We start from the raw sequence: 19,398 nt of genomic DNA, 5'->3' as shown, positions 1-19,398 counted from the left end.
CAGCAGATGAAGATTGATCTCTCTCTCTCTCTCTCTCTGTCTCTCTGCCGTCCAAATAAGTTAATCTTTTTTTTTTTTTTAGATGATTTTATTTAGTTTTTTGAGAGGCAGTTAGAGAGAGGTAGAGACAGAGAGAAAGGTCTTCATCTACTGATTCACTCCCCAGAATAAATACATCTTGGAAAGGTAGGGGAATATTTTCTATCTTAATTATTCATGTTTTACTTTAATGAAATTTTAGTTTGAGAAGTACCAGAATAAACTGCCCTCTATAACATAAAAACCAAAGACAAGTCACAGACTGGAAGAAAGATTGAAACTTTATTTATCTAATAAAGAGCTTATATTCAGGATATGTAAAAACTGTTCTAATTCAGTAGTGACGCAACCTAATTAAGAAGTATTAAGATTTACAAAGTAGTAAGTGATTTAATGGCTAGGAAGCACATGAAAAGACACTGAACATGCAAATAAGAACCAGATTCCCCTACACACCTATTAAAATAGCTGAAATTTTTTTTAAAAAATGGGTGACGTTAAAGAATGACCATATTAAAGTGTTGAGGAGGATGCGATGAACAGGCAATGTGAATTCTCATATGCTTCTGTTGGGAATATATGATGGCAGAAACACTTTGGAAAACAGTTTGATGATTTCTCGGAATATTAAGCATACAAGTACATATACTATATAATCCAGTAACTCTGTTCCAGAGTATTTACTCAAGAGAAGGTAAAGCATAGGACTGTATAAAGACTTGTTACACAGATTTTATATTTGTGTTATTTACAGTTGGCAAAAAAAACCAGACTATCCAAATGTCCCTTAACTTGTGAATGTGTAGATAAAATGTGCTATTTCTATATAATGGCATATTCTTTAATTTCAAGGAATACGCTATTGATAAGATGCTTCAATATGGGTAAGCCTTAGACATACGCTAAGTGAGAAAAGCCAGACATAAAATACTGCATATTGACTAATTGTTTTTACCTGAAATTTCTAGAAAAGACTAATTTATGTGGACAGTAAAATATATGAGGACTGGGGAATGAGATCAGGGATTTAATAGGTAGAAGAGAACATTTTGAAGTGGTGAAAATGTTCTAAAACTGGATTGTGGTGCTGGTCATAGAATTCTCAATTGAATGAAATCATTCTATATATACAATTCAATTAGTAAATTTTATGGAAAAGCTGTTTAAAAAGAATAAAACAACAGCATTTTGGCACTTGGAATGTCTGGATTTATTATAGTAGAAACATTAATACAATTGAATAGTTTGAGTAAATAATCTAATACAAATAGTTACAATGTAGGAGTTACAAGAGACTATATAGAATATAGAAGATCATTTGCAGGGGTAAAAACTTTCTCTGCTATGGGCCATTTGGATATTTATAACATTGACAGGCAGTGGCTTTACCCACTATACGCCACAGAGCTGGCCCCAATTCTGCATGATTTCATGAGTCGTTCAGTACAATTCCCACCCCTGATATTTAGAGGAGTGCCCCTTGGTTGAAAGATTATTTCAGATTATTTGTTATCTTTATTTTGAGTTTCAAGTATTTTTATAGTTTTCATTGACATGTTAGTGTTATATTGTTATTTTGTGATCTAAGAATAGCTTTATTTTTAAAATATTTTTTATTTATTTGAGAGATAGCATTATAGACAATGAGAGGGAGAGACTCACTCCTCAAATGGCCGCAACGAATAGCTGGGCCCATCTGAAGCCGGGAGCCAGGAGCTTCTTCCAGGTCTCCCACATGGATGCAGGGGCCCATCCTCTGCTGCTTTCCCAGGCCATAACAGAGAGCTGCATCAGAAGAGGAGCAGCCGGGAGTAGGACCAGCACCCATATGGAATGCCGGCACCACAGACAGATGATTAACCTACTGTGCCATAGCGCCACTCCAGAGTCTTATTTAAAAAAAAAACATTTGCTTTCATGTTAACTTGGTGAATTCTGTAATTCCTAATTTCACCTGCAACTATGGTAATGTCCTGTGTTTTGCCCCCTTAGGACCTGCTGTTCATAAACATCAGTTTAACAGTAATGCTGTTACAGACATCAATTTGGATAATGTTTGCAAGAAAGGAAACACTTTGTTGTGGGATATAGTCCAAGATGATGATGCGGTAAGTTATATAATAAAATGAAAAGAATACAAAATTATAGCAAAGTGCAATCAAGATAAATGACTTCATATATATTTTTTATAGGTTAATCTCTCTGAAGGGTTAATAAATGAAGCAGAGAAACTTCTTTGTTCCTTAGTATGTTGGTTTACAGACAGACAGATTCGAATGAGATTCATTGAAGGCTGCCTGGAAAACTTAGGGAACAACAGGTAAATAGGAGTTTATAAAATTTCATTTGACAAAGTTTCTTTTGTGCATTCTTATTGACTTGTTGTGATGTTTACATAGTATTTAGTGTATTTTTTTTGTAATTGTGGTTTTCATATTAGGTTTAGAGATGTTTTTCTCATGAGACTAATATTTATTTTATCACAGTGGTGAGTTTTCAATAGTGTTGCTTAGATCCTTTCCATCAGAAATGGATAATAAAAATGCATTCTTGGATAATAATGGTGATTATTTTTTTCAAATAAACTATCATGTTTTATTTAAAGGAGGCTAAATTAGAATTAAAATATACAAGCTAAAATATAAGCATTTTGATAATGGCATTGGTTTTCTATTTGAGTGAGTCTTCTATGTCTGACCTCTGGAGTAAATAAAATTGGGTTAGTTATGTAGCTGTGTGTGTTAAATATTACAGCTGTTAATCTGTGAGTTATAACTTAATAAAATGGCTTTAAAAAAGAAGTTAATGTTTCTTCTCATATATGCATTCTACCGAATATTTCTATACTTTGCATCGTGGCTTAAATGATTTCAAGTTTCTTGATTTTCAGTGCTATTCCTTTGGGACAATTTAAGTCTTTCCTTGGTTTCTGTTGCTTTGATAATGTGTTATTCTCTGTAGTATGAGTTAGTTCAGTTAGCTAATTTTCAGCATTGCCTAAGCCTGCTATAAATGTCTAATTTTATTAAATACATGCCACAAAATACTTTGCCCTAATTGAATTAAGAAAATGTGCTATGATTTGAACAGTGACAATAGAAAAAAATGCTTGTTCGTGCAGAATTAAGAAACCAATAATAGGATTTTATTAGTGGATCACTTTACTCATTTGGCATATTTTCTTTAAAAAGGATATTTTCTTTAAAAAGAACATTTTTAATGACTGAGTTGTTATATCATCATTTATATAGGTTTTATAACAGTTAAATGTAAAATGTTAATTTTATTTTAAAAGTCTTTAAGAAAGCATTAATTTTTTAAAGTGGTTGTATAAGTTGACACTCCTGTATGTGAGACTGTATACTTGTGACCGAGGAGTTCCACTTCTAAGTGTGTGCTTAACAAAAATATATCCAGATGATAGCTAAACATACATTTAAGAATGCATAAAGCTGCCCTTTTTAAAATAACTAATTATTCTTTGTTTAGCTATCCAAATGCCAACGGACAGTAGAATGAATAATTGTGGACTTCTTCAATAACATGTTTAAAAATAAACCAGGAATCTGAAAGAGGAAATATACTATATATTAAGAGTCCTGCTTTCAGAATTATATAATAAATGATAAGAACATGATACTTACATGTCCATTTGTTAAAAAGAAAAAGGTAATAGGCTCCTGGCTCACCCTCAGCCATTGTGGCCATCTGAGGAGTGAACCAGTGGATCTTTGTCTCTGTGTCTCTGTTAACTCTGACTTTCAAAAAAAAGAAAAAAAGCCAGAGTGTAATATCCAAGATGTGACTGTATCTGGGAGAGTTGATATTTATTTTTCTTCTTTACCCCATTCTGTTTTTTAGTGTTTCCATAGTGAGCACATACTTCTATTTAAAATAGGGAAATTTAAAAGAGATAAAAGGAAAAAAAAATTATGTAAAATGAAAAATTGTCATTGTGAAATTTTTAAATTTTTTTTAAAGATTTTTTATTTATCTATTTGACGGGTAGAGTTACAGACAGTGAGAAAGAGAGAGAAAGGTCTTCCTTCCGTTGGTTCACCCCCCAAATGGCCACCACGGCCGGCGCACTGCGCCGATCCGAAGTCAGGAGCCAGGTGCTTCCTCCTGGTCTCCCATTGCGGGTGCAGGGCCCAAGCACTTGGGCCATCCTCCACTGCCTTCCCGGGCCACAGCAGAGAGCTGGACTGGAAGAGGAGCAATCGGGACTAGAACCCGGAGCCCATATGGGATTCCGGCGCCACAGGCGGAGGATTAGCCAAGGGAGCCACAGCTCCGGCCCGAAATTTTTTTATTAACCATTAGTTTTTCCATTCCCAAGTTGAAGACTAAACATTTTTCATTCGATGTGGTACTTGCGCTCTAATCATACTTATTTGCTTATTGAAAATCTAGGAAACAGGCCGGCGCCGTGGCTCAACAGGCTAATCCTCCGCCTTGCGGCGCCGGCATACCGGGTTCTAGTCCCGGTCGGGGCACCGATCCTGTCCCGGTTGCCCCTCTTCCAGGCCAGCTCTCTGCTGTGGCCAGGGAGTGCAGTGGAGGATGGCCCAAGTGTTTGGGCCCTGCACCCCATGGGAGACCAGGAGAAGCACCTGGCTCCTGCCATCGGAACAGCGCGGTGTGCCGGCCGCAGCGCGCTACCGCGGCGGCCATTAGAGGGTGAACCAACGGCAAAGGAAGACCTTTCTCTCTGTCTCTCTCTCTCTCTCTCACTGTCCACTCTGCCTGTCTTTAAAAAAAAAAAAAAAGAAAAGAAAATCTAGGAAACAAAACTGATAGGTTGAAGTTAATTTGGGGTTCAAACTTTACTCCTCAGAGGATTGCTATATTAACACTAGTCTCACTGTGATGGGAATTAATAACATATCCAGTGTATAGCAGTTGAAACTAGTAAGATTTTCATGTAAGCATCTTTACCATCATAGTAAAAGAGGAATTATGCACAAGGGTGTTGGCGTTCCTTATGTTGAAACAAACAGTTGGACCTGCAACTTTAACTCATTTACCATAATTTTGATATTTGACCAAAAATAAAGGAGATTTATTTCTTTTAAGTACTTAAAGAAATTTTCTTTTCTTCTTTTAATCTTTTTTTTATCCCCCTCTCCCAAGATTTGTTTATTTGAAAGGCAGAGTTAAAAGACTAAGAGACTCAGATATGTTACATCCTCTGGTTTACTCTCCAAATCCTGCATTGACCATTGCTGTGACAAGCTGAAACCAGGAGCCTGGAACTACATAGGGGTCTCTGTGTGGGTGGCAGAGGCCCAGACAGCTGCATAAGAAGTGGAACAGCCAGGACTTGAACCAGCACTCATATGGGATGCTGGCGTTACAGGTGGCAGCTTAACCTTAACCCACTGTGCCACAAAGCTGACCTTTTTATATTTTGTATGCTTTTAAATTTTATTGCCAGTTCTTCATATGTGATTTATAGATGTGTCAAGATTTTTGTTGTGTTTGCTTTTTCTGAGTCATATACCAATTTATTTTATAAAATAGTTTTAGCTTTTGTTAGGATATAATATACAGGCTTGTTAGTTCTCTGGAAGCAGAGATGCATGTTTAACCACTTTTTTAAAATGCAAGTGTAGTGTCTTACTGTGATTTGAGACCTGTACCATATTTTCATTTTGCCTTGGGCAGATTGTTTTATAAGGCATATAATGGCATTCCAGTAGTACCTAAAGGTGTAAGAACAGAAAACACAGAATGTTTTCTAGAATGATGTCAAAGTAAAAGCATTTCAGCAGCTGCTATAATGACAAGTTTATCACTTGTTAGCTTAGGGTTTGTTTCCAAGAATGAATAAGCTAAGATTCCTGACCAGTGAGTAGGGTGAAAGGACTTATTATGTTAAAATTGTCCATTTTAATACCCTGTTCATTATAAGGCAAGTTCACCTCTTCTACAAAGGCAATCCTGAAATTTTCTGGCCTCCAAATGCTAACAGATTTAAACTGGAAACCTATCCATTATGCTACTTTATAGTCTTTTCTTCAGCCATCGTAGGTTCTTTAACCCAAGTGTTCAAATATTTTGCTTATGTGTATAAAATATTTCTTGATTAAAATGACTGTGTCAGGGATCCATAAATACAAATTCATATAATTAAGAAAGTGCTAGTACCATGCATTTATTTTCTCTCCCAAAGACTATATTATATTCAGTGTTGCATGGTGACTTTTGATACAAACTATAATTTATGATTGAGTTCTATTTTGCCTTTTTTTTTTTTTTTTTTTAAAACAGGCACAGTTAGAGAGACAGAGAGAAAGGTCTTCCTTCCATTGGTTCACCCCCTAAATGGCCACTATGGCTGGCGTGCTGCACTGATCTGAAACCAGGAGCCAGGTGCTTCCTCCTGGTCTCCCATGCGGGTGTAGGGCCCAAGCACTTGGGCCATCCTCCACTGCCTTCCTGGGCCACAGCAGAGAGCTGAACTGGAAGAGGAGCAACCGGGATAGACCCCGGCGCCCCAACTGGGACTAGAACCTGGGGTGCCAGTGCTGCAGGCGGAGGATTAGCCTAGTGAGCCACGGCGCCGGCCTGAGTTCTATTTTGTTTAACATAATTCTTGAAATATGGATTCCACGATTAGACAGTTACACATACCTGTTTTCAGCTGTGAAGACCATCAGTGATTGTGTCTGTTATTCTAAGGCAACATAAAGCAGAATTAGTACTTCTAAGAGACACACCATACTGTCATCTTCTAGTAAGCTTTTTATTTTATTTTTTTTTAAGTATTATTTATTAATTTGAAAGAGATACAGGGTGAGTGATCTTCCATACACTGGTTCACTCCCCAGATGGCCACTATAGCTAGGGCTAGGCCAGGCCAAAAGTAGGAGCCAGGCGCTTCTTCTACTCTCCCACGTAGGTGGCAGGGACACAAACACTTGGGCCATTTTCAAGAACGCTGCTTTTTCCAGACGATTAGCGAGGAACTGGATCAGAAATGAAGCAAATGGGACACAAAGTGGTTGCCCAAATGGCATGCCAGCATCAAAGGTAGTGGCTTTACCTGCTTTGTCACAATGCCAGCAGTGTAATAGGCTTTTAGTTACAAGAATTCTTAGAATCAAGCAAAGTAGTTGGGCAGCTAAGGATAATTGTATTTTTATTGAGTCTGAAAGTAACATCTTGCTCCTCTGGATCATGGAATCTTTTTGTCCTCAACACATTGTTGCATAAGCTTTTGTGTTTGGGTATTTGAAGTTTTCATTCTTAGGTAGTGGGCATTGTGGCAGTGTGTTAAGTCATGGCTTGTGATACCCACACCCATCCCATAGTAGAGTGCTGATGCAAGCCCTGACTGTTGTGCTTCTGATACAGCTTCCTGCCAATTTACCTAGGAAGCAGCAGATGATGGCCAAAGTACTTAGGTCCCTGTCACCATGTGAGACTTGGTGGACTTCCTGGCTCATGACTTCAGCCTGGCCCAGCTCTGACTGTTGCAAGCATTTGAGGAGTGAAAAAGTAGATGGAAGATTTCTCTCTCTCTGTGTGACTCTGTCACTCTGCTTTTCAAATGAGTCATTTTTTTTTTTAATGATTTATTTATTTACTTGAAAGAGTTACACAGAGAGAGAAGGAGAAGCAGAGAGAGAGTTATTCCATCCGCTGGTTCACTCCCCAGTTGATTGCAATGGTGGTGGTGTGCCAATCCAAAGCCAGGAGACAGGAGCTTCTTCTGGGTCTCCCACGTGGGTGCAGGGGCACAAGGACTTGGGCCGTTTTCTACTGCTTTCCCAGGCCATAGCAGAGAGCTGGATCGGAAGTGGAGCAGCTGGGACTCGAACTGCCGCCCATATGGTATGCCGGCACTGCTTGTGGGAGTTTACCCCCTAGGCCAAAGTGCCAGCCCCTCAAATAAGTCTTAAATTTTTTTTTACTCTTAGAAAAATTTGTGAAATTTGTTAGAATTTTTAACAGTCTACTTTTTTTTTTTTTTTTTTTTACATTATATATTTAAAAGGCAAAGTTACATAGAGGGAAAGGCAGAGAGAACTTCCACCTGCTGATTCAGTCCCCAAATGGTCATAACTGCCAGGGCTGTGCCAGACTAAATCAAGGGCTTCATCCAGATATCCCATGCGGGCACAGCACCCAAGTACTTGGGCCATCTGCTGTTGATATCCCAAGCACGTTGGCAGGGAGCTGGATTGGAAGTTGAGCAGCTGAGACTCGAACCGGTGCCTATATGGGATGCTGGTTCTGCAGGCTGTGGCTTTACCTGTTAAGCCACTGCATTGGCCCCTAATGGTCTACTTTTATATTGAGGTTTTGTTTGTTTTTGTTTTTTAAGATTTGTTTATTTATTTGAAAGAGTTTCACAGAGAGAGGAGAGGCAGAGAGAGAGAGAGAGAGAGAGGTCTTCCATCTGCTGGTTCATTCCCCAATTGGCCACAACAGTTGGGGCTGCGCCAATCTGAAGGCAGGAGCCAGGAGCTTCTTCCAGGTCTCCCATGCGGGTGCAGGGGCCCAAGCACTTGGGCCATCCTCCACTGCTTTCCCAGGCCACAGCAGAGAGCTGGATTGGAAGAGGAGCAGCCAGGACTAGAACTGGCGCCCATATGAGATGCCGGCACCGCAGGTGGAGGATGAACTTACTGCACCATGGTGCTGGCCCCACAACATAGTCTTAATTGAAACACTTGTGGTAGATTTGGTCTTGTAAGGTGCTTAACCATTGAAATATTGTTACTGTAAGCAGGATATATTGTTTCCCATTTTATGTGTTATTTTCATTCTGCAAGCAATATTTTGTATAATTTTTCTTGTGATTTCATGTATCATGTTAACTATTTTAGTATTGGGGGTCACTTTGAATCTGGATTTGGTTACTATATTAAATACTGTTACACAGCACTTAAAATGTATGTATATTTTTCAAATTTGTTTTTGAATATAAAGCGGAGATATAGAGAAAAGGGGAGAGAAAGATATCTTCCATGTTCATTCCCCAAATGACTGCAACAGCCAGGGCCTGACCAGACCAAAGCCAGGAGCAAGGAGCTTTTTCTGGGTCCGGTTACTTGGAGCAGAGGTCCTGAGCCATCTTCTGCTGGCTTCCCAGGCATATTAGCAGGGAGCTGGATCAGAAGTGGAGGAGACAGGACTCGAACTGGTTCCCATATGGGATATCGACACTGCAGGCAGTGGTTTCACCTGCTATGCTACAGCGTCAGCCTCTCTTCTCATCCTTAATAACCTTTAAGTAGCGCTTTACAATTTTGGTCTTCCCCTTCCTTGAAAATTTTGCATTAATTTCTTTGCTTTATTTTAAAAGCAAATACATGTACTGGATTTTAAAGGAATAAGACAGAGTTTTTGTTCTGGTGGAGCACACTGTAGTGGTAGATGAAAAAAAGCTCTACTTAAGGTAAAGCTGTAGGCAGTTATCCTCTCTGTTGACAATTGAGACAATCTGAAGAAAGAGGAATAGTAATTGGAATTCTATTTGTATTCCCTGGTACTTATAGAACTATAATTGTAGGTAGGGTATCAACTTTTCTCTTTATACCAAACTTTCTGATAAGGCATTTAGCCTAGCAGTTAATATAGCTATGTCTTGTCCCACTTCAAAATACCTGAGTTTGAGTTCTGGCTCTGGCTCCAGGTATGTAGTATGTTTTCATTATTATGACTCATAAGGCAGTGATTCTCAATTTGAATGCAGATCACATTGGATGATAATTGTAGAAAGGCAATAATGATAACTTGTTAAAAAATACTTTCATGAAACACAATCTTTAATTTTTCATTTTCAAGTCTCAGAGTTTTAAAACTTAGGTTCTTGAGACAGAATGTAAGGTGAACTTACACTTTAAGGGCAAAAAATTTTAATGTTTGTAGAAGGAATATGTTCACATGTAAGATTCATTAAATCCTTTTGTATTCAAGAATTTCAAACAGCTGAATTTCTGTAAAATATAAAATCACAGCTGAATTTCTGTAAAATATAAAATCATTCATAGTAGTTAAAGTTATTCTGTAAATACCTGTTTTTGCTGTTTCAGATCAGTAGTAATTTCACTTCGTCTTCTTCCAAAACTATTTGGTACTTTTCAGCAGTTTGGGAGCAGTTACGATACACATTGGATTACAATGTAAGTAGACAAATGAAATGTATATTGAAGCTTGTTTTTCCAAATTAGGTTATTAACTAAGGATTTAAATAAGTTAAACAGTGTTTTCTGACTTAGGAAAATAGGAATTTCATGTGGTTTAAATGTTTTCTTAGATTTCTCTGCCTCTTTGCCCTATAGAAAAACTTGACTTTTGTATTCGTTGTGGTACGAGTCTTATACCATAGCAATTAATGCTCTACTTTTAGGAAGTTGATTTTAAATGGCCATAGCAGAGGACTACAGAAGAAAAAATAAACACTCTTGAATGTTTTTTCTCATTACTAGAGACTGGTTCTAGATATAACATCCCATTAGGGATAATCTTGACACTTTATTATTACTCCTTTACATTTACACAGAACTTAAGATTAATGAACATTAAAAGAGTTCTTTTTGGTTATACTTTGATGTGAAAGAGCCCTGAGCTATGGAGGTTAGTTGACATCAGTAATAACAAAAGCCTCATTTATGATGGATCTATTATTTGTAGCAGCACTCAACATTTGGTACATACGCTCTAATGAGCACATGCTAATGATCCGTATTTTAACATTAGATACTTTTCTTAATAAGTTTTCAAGATACCAGCTTGCTGACTTTAAAAGGTTAGGTTAGTTGACCAAAGACATGCAGCCACGTGTATTTCAAACTCACATCTTACTGAGTATTTTCTTGTACCACTTCATTGAGTGTAAAGCTAGAGTAACTTGCCTTAAATACACGGTATAACAAGACATGATGTAACTTGTAGAATTTTTTGGAATTTTGCTCTTTCTTTTTCTGTACATTTTAGCAGTTATGGTGCTAATAGTATTATGTGAGATACATTATGTTATTTATGGAAGTTGTGAACCCTGAGATCTTTAAATATATTTATCGTTACTTCTTTCTTTATTGTTTTCCAGATTATTTTAGAATTTAATATCTGGGTCTTTATTTTATTTAAAAAATTGTTAAAAGCAAATTATTAACAATTATAGGAAAGATTTATTCAGTGATTTATTATCACATGCCTTCTATATGAGACATATATATATCTTAATAAAGTTAATGGACAATGAGTTTTACAAAGAAAATTACTATGGACTTCAGAGTTTTTGTACCAAAATGAACTTACCTCTGTATTCCCTTTTTCCACAAACGTTTTTGAAGTCCCTTTGTATCAGACTGCTGAGTTCTGCAGAATAATATCCAAAGCATATACATAGTTTATCCTTACTTGAAATGATAATAATTTTTAATATAATTATGTTAATCATTTACAATATCACTCTATCAGGCATTTCATCCCAGTCCCAAATATTCAGTCTTTTGATGTAAAAACACAGCATACTTTAAATTCATAGAAATTAAGGAACAGTGCTTTGTAGCCATCATTCAAATATAAGTAAAACATAAATTTTTGATAATTTAGAACTTTTACTTTTTAAGATTTGTTAAAAAATTTTTTCTGTCCTAGAGTGAATATATTTCCTTGCCCTATTTAAAATTAATTTTTTTTTTTTATAATTGGGCCAGGTGGGCAGAAAAAGAACTGAACATGATGAAGCTTTTTTTTGATAATTTGGTTTACTACATTCAAACTGTAAGAGAAGGAAGACAAAAACATGCACTGTAAGTACCTCTCAGCTAGGTTAAATAGTTTGAGTGTGGATTGCTTTTTTCTAAATGATGATTTTTCAGTGTTCCTACTTCTGTTTTATATAATAAATTAACAAAGTTTTATTTGTATAAAATTGTAATAGAAGGCTAGCAGTTTTTTTTTTTTTTTTGACTGAAAGACTTTGCTGAAGTTGCTTTTATAGTTCTTACCAGAATTCATGCAACAAAAGTTCATGTTGCATTTCTCCATTGGTTTACCTTCACTACTGAGATGCATTTAATGTGGGTGTTTTTATGAATCAAAAGTTAGTAGTGCCTCAACTGTTGACATTTATTGAAAGTTACTCTTTTTAAGAATCAAAATTCAACTTCTGTAGAAATTATGAATTTCTTAATGTATTATAGCACTGATTCTAAAATTTCTAAATATTTACTCTAAAAAATATAGGGTGCTAGCATTGTGGTGCAGTGGGTTAAGCCTCTGTGGTGCTAGCATCTCTTATGAGCACTGGATTAAGTTGTAGCTGCCCTATTTCTGAGCTGACTTCCTGCTGATGCACCTGAGAAAGCATTGGAAGATGGCCTGAGTGTTTGGGTCCCTGCCACCCACATGGGAGACCTGGATAAAGTTCCAGCCTCCTGGCTTTGTCCTGGCCCAGCCCCGACTTTTGTGATCATTTGAGGAGTGAACTAGCAGATAGAAGATACCTCTCTCTGTCTGTCTCTGTCACTGTCCCTCCCTCCCTCTCCCTGTAACTTCTACCTCTAGCTCTTTCAGGTAAATAAAAATCCTTAAAATATGTATATTTAACAAATAAATAATCTCAGATATTTTCTTTGTGTTATAGTTGGATACTAAGATAAGAAAGTTTAGGACATGAGGCTGCTGCTGTGGCAAAGTAGGTTAAACCTCTGCAGCACTGGCTTCCCATATGGGGGCGGGTTCAAGTCCTGGCTGCTTCATTCTGATCCAGCACTCTGCTGTGGCCTGGGAAAGCAATGGAAGATGGCTTAAGTGCTTGGGCCCCTGCACCCATGTGGGAGACCTGGAAGAAGCTCCTGTCTCCTGGATTTGGATCAGCATAGCTCCAGCTGTTGCAGCCATTTGTAGGGTGAACCAGCAGATGGAAGACTTTTCTCTTTGTCTCCCCCCACCCCCATAACTCTGCCTCTCAAATAAATAAATGTTAAAAAATTTTTTGGAAGTAAATTTAGGACATGTTTAAATGGGAAGGATTAAAAGCTGATGGTATAGGGGGTTGGTGCTGTGTCGTAGCAGGTGAAGCTGGCACTGATTCAAGTCCCGGCTGCTCCTCTTCTGATCCAGCTCCCTGCTGTGGCCTGATAAATTAGTAGAGAATGGCCCAGGTCCTTGCGCTACTGCACCGATGTGGGAGACCCGAAAGAAGCTCCTGGCTTCAAATTGGCCCAGCTGTAGCCGTTGTGGCCATTTGGGGATGAGCCAGTGGATGGAAGACCTCTCTCTCTGCTTCTGCCTCTCTGTAGTTCTGCCTTTCAAATAAATGAATAAATCTTTATATATATAAAAAAGCTGATGGTATCATTTATTTACATTTTTAAAAAAGATTTTTTTTTTATTTGAAAGGGAAAGTTATAGAGAGGCTGAAGTAGAGAGAGAAGTCTTCCATCTGATGGTTCACTACTCATATGACCTCAGTGGCCAGAGCTGTGCCGATCCAAAGCCAGGAGCTTCCTTTGGGTCTTCCATATGGGTGCAGGGGCCCAAGGACTTGGGCCATCTTCTTCTGCTTTCCCAGGCCATAGCAGAGAGCTAGATAGCAAGTGGAGCAGCCAGGACTTGAACTGGTGCCCATATTGGATGCCGTCACTGCAGGCAGCAGCTTTACTCACTATGCCACGTACCAGCCCCACTAATTTACATTTTATCATGTATATCATATATATTTATCATATATATATACTCAGGATATATTCAGATGACTTGGGATAAGAATTGTAAGAATCTGTTAGTAATGATGTAACTGTGTTTGAAGTTTCTCATAAGTAGTTTCTCACAAAATTCATAAGGTTTATATTGGTTAGCCAGATTGGTGTGGTTGATGTCTAAGTCAAGTCACTAACAGCATATCAGTGAATAGGAGATGATGTCTCACTATTAAAAGAATCCTCATTGAAGACCTCTTTACAGGTAAAAACTGACCGTTCTGTGTACCTTTAGTCATACTTAATTCTGAAAATGTATTAACCTTCCCCCATAAATAATTTTGTTCTCCTGATTTTACTGTGTCCTTCAGGCTACCACCAATATCCCAGTAAGCTGAAACTTGGGGACTTTTCTATTCTTTTATTCTGAAAACAGATGATAATGCAAAATCGCTAGTGTTTTATGTGAGCCAGAACCTATTTAAGTGCAGTATTAATTTTTTAAAGATGCACAGTGACGCTTTTTAGATGGACAGTCTGATTTTGCAAATGAGAACACTAAAGTGGACCAGCCAGAACTCGAAACAGTGCCCATATAGGATACCAACACTACATGCTGCAGCTTTAGCTACTTTGCCACAGCTTTAGCCCTGACCCTATTATTTTTTTATCTCTAATAATTTTTTAAAATATTTATTTATTTATTTGAGAAGCATAATTAGGAAGAGACAGAGAGAGGTCTAATGTCCACTGGTTCACTCCCCAAATGGCTCCAGAGCTAGACATATTGAAAGCGAGGAGCCAGGAGCTTGTTCCCAGTCTCCCATATGGGTGCATGGGTCCAAGTACTTGGGCCATCTTCTACTGCCTTCCCAGGCCATAAACAGAGAGCTGGATCGGAAGAGGAGCAGCTAGGGCATGAAACTTTGCCCACGTGGGATGCTGGTGCTGCTGCAGACAAAAGCGTAACCTACTGTACTACAGTGCTGGCCCCGCTAACAAGTACTTATTGTTGACTTGTTTTTGTTAGCATTAAACACAGTTGATACAGTGAATTATACCTCATCTATCACATAATAGGTTGTCTAAGAATTATAATTACTTGGCTAAAGCAAATTATGAGGTGTGAAACAGCAGGAATACTGGATCCTCCAAGATCTAAAATCAGCTAACTTTTCTATTCTGATTGGTGATTTTTTTAAGGCAGCTTATTGAACATGTCAAATTATATCTTGTGTTATTTCCTTAAATTTTTTTCTTTTCCGTAAGTTTGCTTTAAAAGTTCTCTTGACAGTATACATTTTGTAACATTCAATTAAAATGTCAACTATTCTTCGTAATCTGCGTCTTTCATTTTTGCTGTTAAAACAGGATTTGAATTCTCTGTTAGCCTTCTTAATCTGAGTGTCTACATAAATGATTCATAAAAATCCTAAGGTCAACAAAGAGCAAAAACAAAAGCACACATGACCTGCATCATCAGCATTTTTAGAAGTCAAGGGAATTCAAATTATCTGTCTGTAGACAAATAAACACCAGTTTACAGAAGAACTTCCACCATTGACACAAGCCTGTGAACTTGAAGGGCAGACAGAATTGACTTAGGAGAGGAGCAAGATACATAGGTAGGCCGGCGCCGCAGCTCAATAGGCTAATCCTCCGTCTTGCGGCGCCGGCACACCGGGTTCTGGTCCCGGTCGGGGCGCCGGATTCTGTCCCGGTTGCCCCTCTTCCAGGCCAGCTCTCTGCTGTGGCCAGGGAGTGCAGTGGAGGATGGCGCAAGTGCTTGGGCCCTGCACCCGCATGGGAGACCAGGAGAAGCACCTGGCTCCTGGCTTCAGATCAGCGCGATGCGCCGGCCGCAGCAGCCATTGGAGGGTGACCCAATGGCAAAAGGAAGACCTTTCTCTCTGTCTGTCTGTCTCTCTCACTGTCCACTCTGCCTGTCAAAAAAAAAAAAAAAAGATACATAGATAAATCATGTACTGAAGGAATAAATCATTGTACTGAAGGAAAATCTAGTCTCAGGTTCCCAGTAATGAATATAGGCCTAAGACTTCTCAATGCACTAAATACAGGGAAATTGATCACTTTCTTAGGGGAACCAGTAGAGGATTCTCGGAAAAGCGGGTTTCTGCTGTGAGAAAGAGGTGCTCCTTGAAAATGAGTTTAGAATTTTCCTAAGATATGCCAGAGTATCCTTCTCACCTTCTAGTCTGCTCTGTTAGATGGCATTTTAGGAAGATAAAATCTTAGCACAGATGAATAGTGTCTGGACTGTTGATTGTAACTTTTTTGTGCTGCCTGTAAGACTGTTGTAACATTCACTGACACTCTTTTTACACATACAGGGTTCACACATCACAGGTACGTTTTTTTTCCCTCACTGGGGACTATAGTAGGAAAGTTCTGAGATTTTCATCCAGGAAAAACTAGGGTTATGACATGAAAGATAATACTTTTTTTTTTTTAAGATTTTATTATTTATTTGAAAGAATTAGAGAGAGAGAAGGAGAAACAGATCTTCCATCTGCTGGTGTACTCCTCAGATGGCCACCACAGGCCACAGTTGGGCTGGGCCAGGATGAAGCCAGAAGCTTCATCTGGGTCTCCCATGTGGGTAAGAGTGCCCTAAATACTTGGGGCATCTTCTTTTCCCAGGACACTTAGTAGGAAGCAGGATTGGAAATGGAGCAGGTGAACCAACGGCAAAAAGGAAGACCTCTCTCTCTCTCTCTCTCTCTCTCTCTCTCACTCTCTCACTCACTATCCACTCTGCCTGTCAAAAAAAAAAAAAAAAAAAAAAAAAAAGAAATGGAGCAGCCAGGATGTGAATTGGAGCACATATGGAATGCCAGTATTGCAGGTGGCAGCTTTACCTACTGTGCTACAGTGCCAGCTCTAATACTTCTTAAAAGGCACATTAGGGGCTGGCACCATGGCTTAACAGGCTAATCCTCCGCCTTGCAGCGCCAGCACACCGGGTTCTAGTCCCAGTCGGGGCACCGATCCTGTCCCTGTTGCCCCTCTTCCAGGCCAGCTCTCTGCTGTGGCCAGGGAGTGCAGTGGAGGATGGCCCAAGTTCTTGGGCCCTGCACCGCATGGGAGACCAGGAGAAGCACCTGGCTCCTGCCATCGGATCAGCGCGGTGCGCCGGCCGCAGCGCGCCTACAGTGGCGGCCATTGGAGGGTGAACCAACAGCAAAAAGGAAGACCTTTCTCTCTGTCTCCCTCTACTGTCCACTCTGCCTGTCAAAAATTTAAAAAAAAAAAAAGGCACATTAGGTATTATTTTTAAAAATGTCTAAAACTTAATTGAAAGGCGAAGTTACAGTGAGGGAATGAGATAGAGATCTTGCATGTGCTGGTTCACTCCTCAGATGGCCAGGATATGGCAGGCTGAAGCCAGGAGCTCAGACCTGCATCCTGACCTTCGACATGGTTAGCAGGGGCCCAAGTACTTGGGACATCTGCTGTCTGCCCAGGCGCATTAGTAGGGAGCTGGATTAGAAGTGGAGTGTCAGGGAAGCGAGCTGGCCCTCGTGGGAAGCTGGCAGGTGTTGGCTTAACCCGCTGCACCATAACACTGGCCCCGATTTTGTATTTCTTGAATCCTGTGACCATTATAGGAAAACCCTGCTTTTGTCAGCTTTGAGGCTAGAGGAGAATGTTGTAAATTTCTTTTGTTTTTTAAAGGTATCTGTCTGTCACTGAAGTTACATGTCCATGGGGAGACTGTTTTTGTCTTGTTTCCTGGCCATCTGGGGAGTGAACCAGGGGATGCAAGACTTTTCTCTCTGTCTCTCCCTCTCATTGTCTCTAACTCTGCCTCTCAGATAAATAAATAAAATCTTTAAAAAAAAAAAAGGCACTTATTTTGAAAGAGTTACAGAGAGAGAAGAAGAGACAGATCTGCCATCTGATTATTCTCTCCCTAGATGGCTACAAAGGACAAGACTGGGCCAGGTCTAAGCCAAGAGCCAGGAACTTGATTCAGGTCTCCCACATAGATGGCAGGGGCCAAAACAGTTGGACCATCTTCTGCTTTTCTCAGGCCATTTGCAGGGAGCTGAATTGGAAGTAGAACAGCTGGGCATGAACTGGCACCTGTATCAGATGCCAGTGGCACAAGCGGAGGCATAACCTGCTACACCATAATGCCAGCCCCATTGCGGAAGCTTTTTGAAATTCTGTGTTTACCAGAAGATTGTAAGATGAATTAAGAGGCTCTTTGACTCTCTAATATTGATTAGGGCTTAGTTTGGCTACTGGCTTATGTTGCCAAAGAAGTTTGAGAAATGCATTCACATTCCTTGTTTTTTGATTCGTAACATAACATGGAGTTAGAAACTTGTTGCAGTTTCAACGATGGAGTGTGCAGGTGCCAGGGGAACTGAACTAGAAGACTATGATATCACAGAAACCGTTTAGTATGTAGTTCGCTATGTTGTTATAGGAATCTTAAAATACAAACCTCAGCCGGCGCCGCAGCTCAATAGGCTAATCCTCCGCCTTGCGGCGCCAGCACACCGGGTTCTAGTCCCGGTCGGGGCGCCGGATTCTGTCCCGGTTGCCCCTCTTCCAGGCCAGCTCTCTTCTGTGGCTAGGGAGTGCAGTGGAGGATGGCCCAAGTGCTTGGGCCCTGCACCCGCATGGGAGACCAGGAGAAGCACCTGGCTCCTGCCATCGGATCAGCGCGGTGCTAGGCTCTAGTCAGGAGTTGCCAGGCTATGGAAGCCTTTAGAGTTCGCTGACTTTGATCTTATTCCGATAAGGTCATAGTCAAAGTGGAAGTTCTCTCCTCCCTGACATTTGTATGAATACTGTTTTATTTACTTTCTCATCTAATTTGAAGGTGAACTCTATAATTAGGAGATTTTACAATTCATCAAACAGCATAAATTTTAAATTGAAGGCTTCGTTTACGTGCACTGTTTTTTCTGTAACTAAAGTTACTAAGTAATTCTGAATTATTAAAATGGGTTTCTACTTTGGTTTATGTTATCAGTACCCTTAAACCTTGAAAGATTTTTTAAATAAAATCTTTTAATAATTTTAATGATTTTAATTATAGGTACAGTCATAGTGCTGAAGTTCAAGTTCGACTCCAGTTCTTGACTTGTGTATTTTCAACTCTAGGATCACCTGATCATTTCAGTAAGTGTTTTTTTAATGCATATATATTAAAATTTGTTTTGACCTTGGAAGATTATAGTTAAACTTGTCCTTTTAGGTATCTGAAGTGATTACTCTAAGTACATTTATAAATTATGTAAATATTTAGACAGTTTATTAAAAACAGTTCAGATGTCTGTTTACATTTTAGATTTGTTTTTGCAAGATCTCTTATTATAGATATTCTCAAGTCTTGGATCATTTAATAAGCATATCACCATTGGTGTTTTCTTACAAGTCTTAACGATTTTAAGTCTAGTATTAAGAATATTTTCTGTATTTCATGACTTGTTTCTTAAGCTCCCAAAGGCTGACTGTTCTCTTAATATGAATGGTAATATGATTATGAGCCCGATATGTACTCTTTTTGCTTCAATCTTTTAAAATGGTGGCTGTTTTTTTTTTTTAATTTAAGATTTATTTATTTGAATGTCATAGTTAACAGAGTGAGAGCTCTTCCACTGGTTCATTCCCCAAATGGCCACAGCAGGTGGAGCTGGACCACACTGAAGCCAGGAGC

At 39.0% G+C, this 19,398-nt stretch overlaps 1 protein-coding gene across 3 annotated transcripts in view; it reads left to right on the top strand.

Moving 5' to 3' along the window:
* Positions 1–19,398, top strand: part of USP34 (ubiquitin specific peptidase 34) — a 235,373-nt gene that overhangs the window by 85,528 nt on the left and 130,447 nt on the right. For all 3 annotated transcript variants that reach the window (XM_062209502.1, XM_062209503.1, XM_062209501.1), the window contains exons 17-21: positions 2,032–2,147; positions 2,232–2,359; positions 10,086–10,175; positions 11,715–11,810; positions 18,778–18,860. In XM_062209502.1, coding sequence (XP_062065486.1) covers positions 2,032–2,147; positions 2,232–2,359; positions 10,086–10,175; positions 11,715–11,810; positions 18,778–18,860 — 513 coding nt within the window. The remainder of the gene's footprint in view (positions 1–2,031; positions 2,148–2,231; positions 2,360–10,085; positions 10,176–11,714; positions 11,811–18,777; positions 18,861–19,398) is intronic.

The sequence above is a fragment of the Lepus europaeus genome, chromosome 13 (genome assembly GCF_033115175.1).
Source record: "Lepus europaeus isolate LE1 chromosome 13, mLepTim1.pri, whole genome shotgun sequence".
Lineage (NCBI taxonomy): Eukaryota > Metazoa > Chordata > Mammalia > Lagomorpha > Leporidae > Lepus > Lepus europaeus.
The sequence above is the reverse complement of the archived record's forward strand: the minus strand, read 5'-3'. Positions and strand labels throughout refer to the sequence as shown.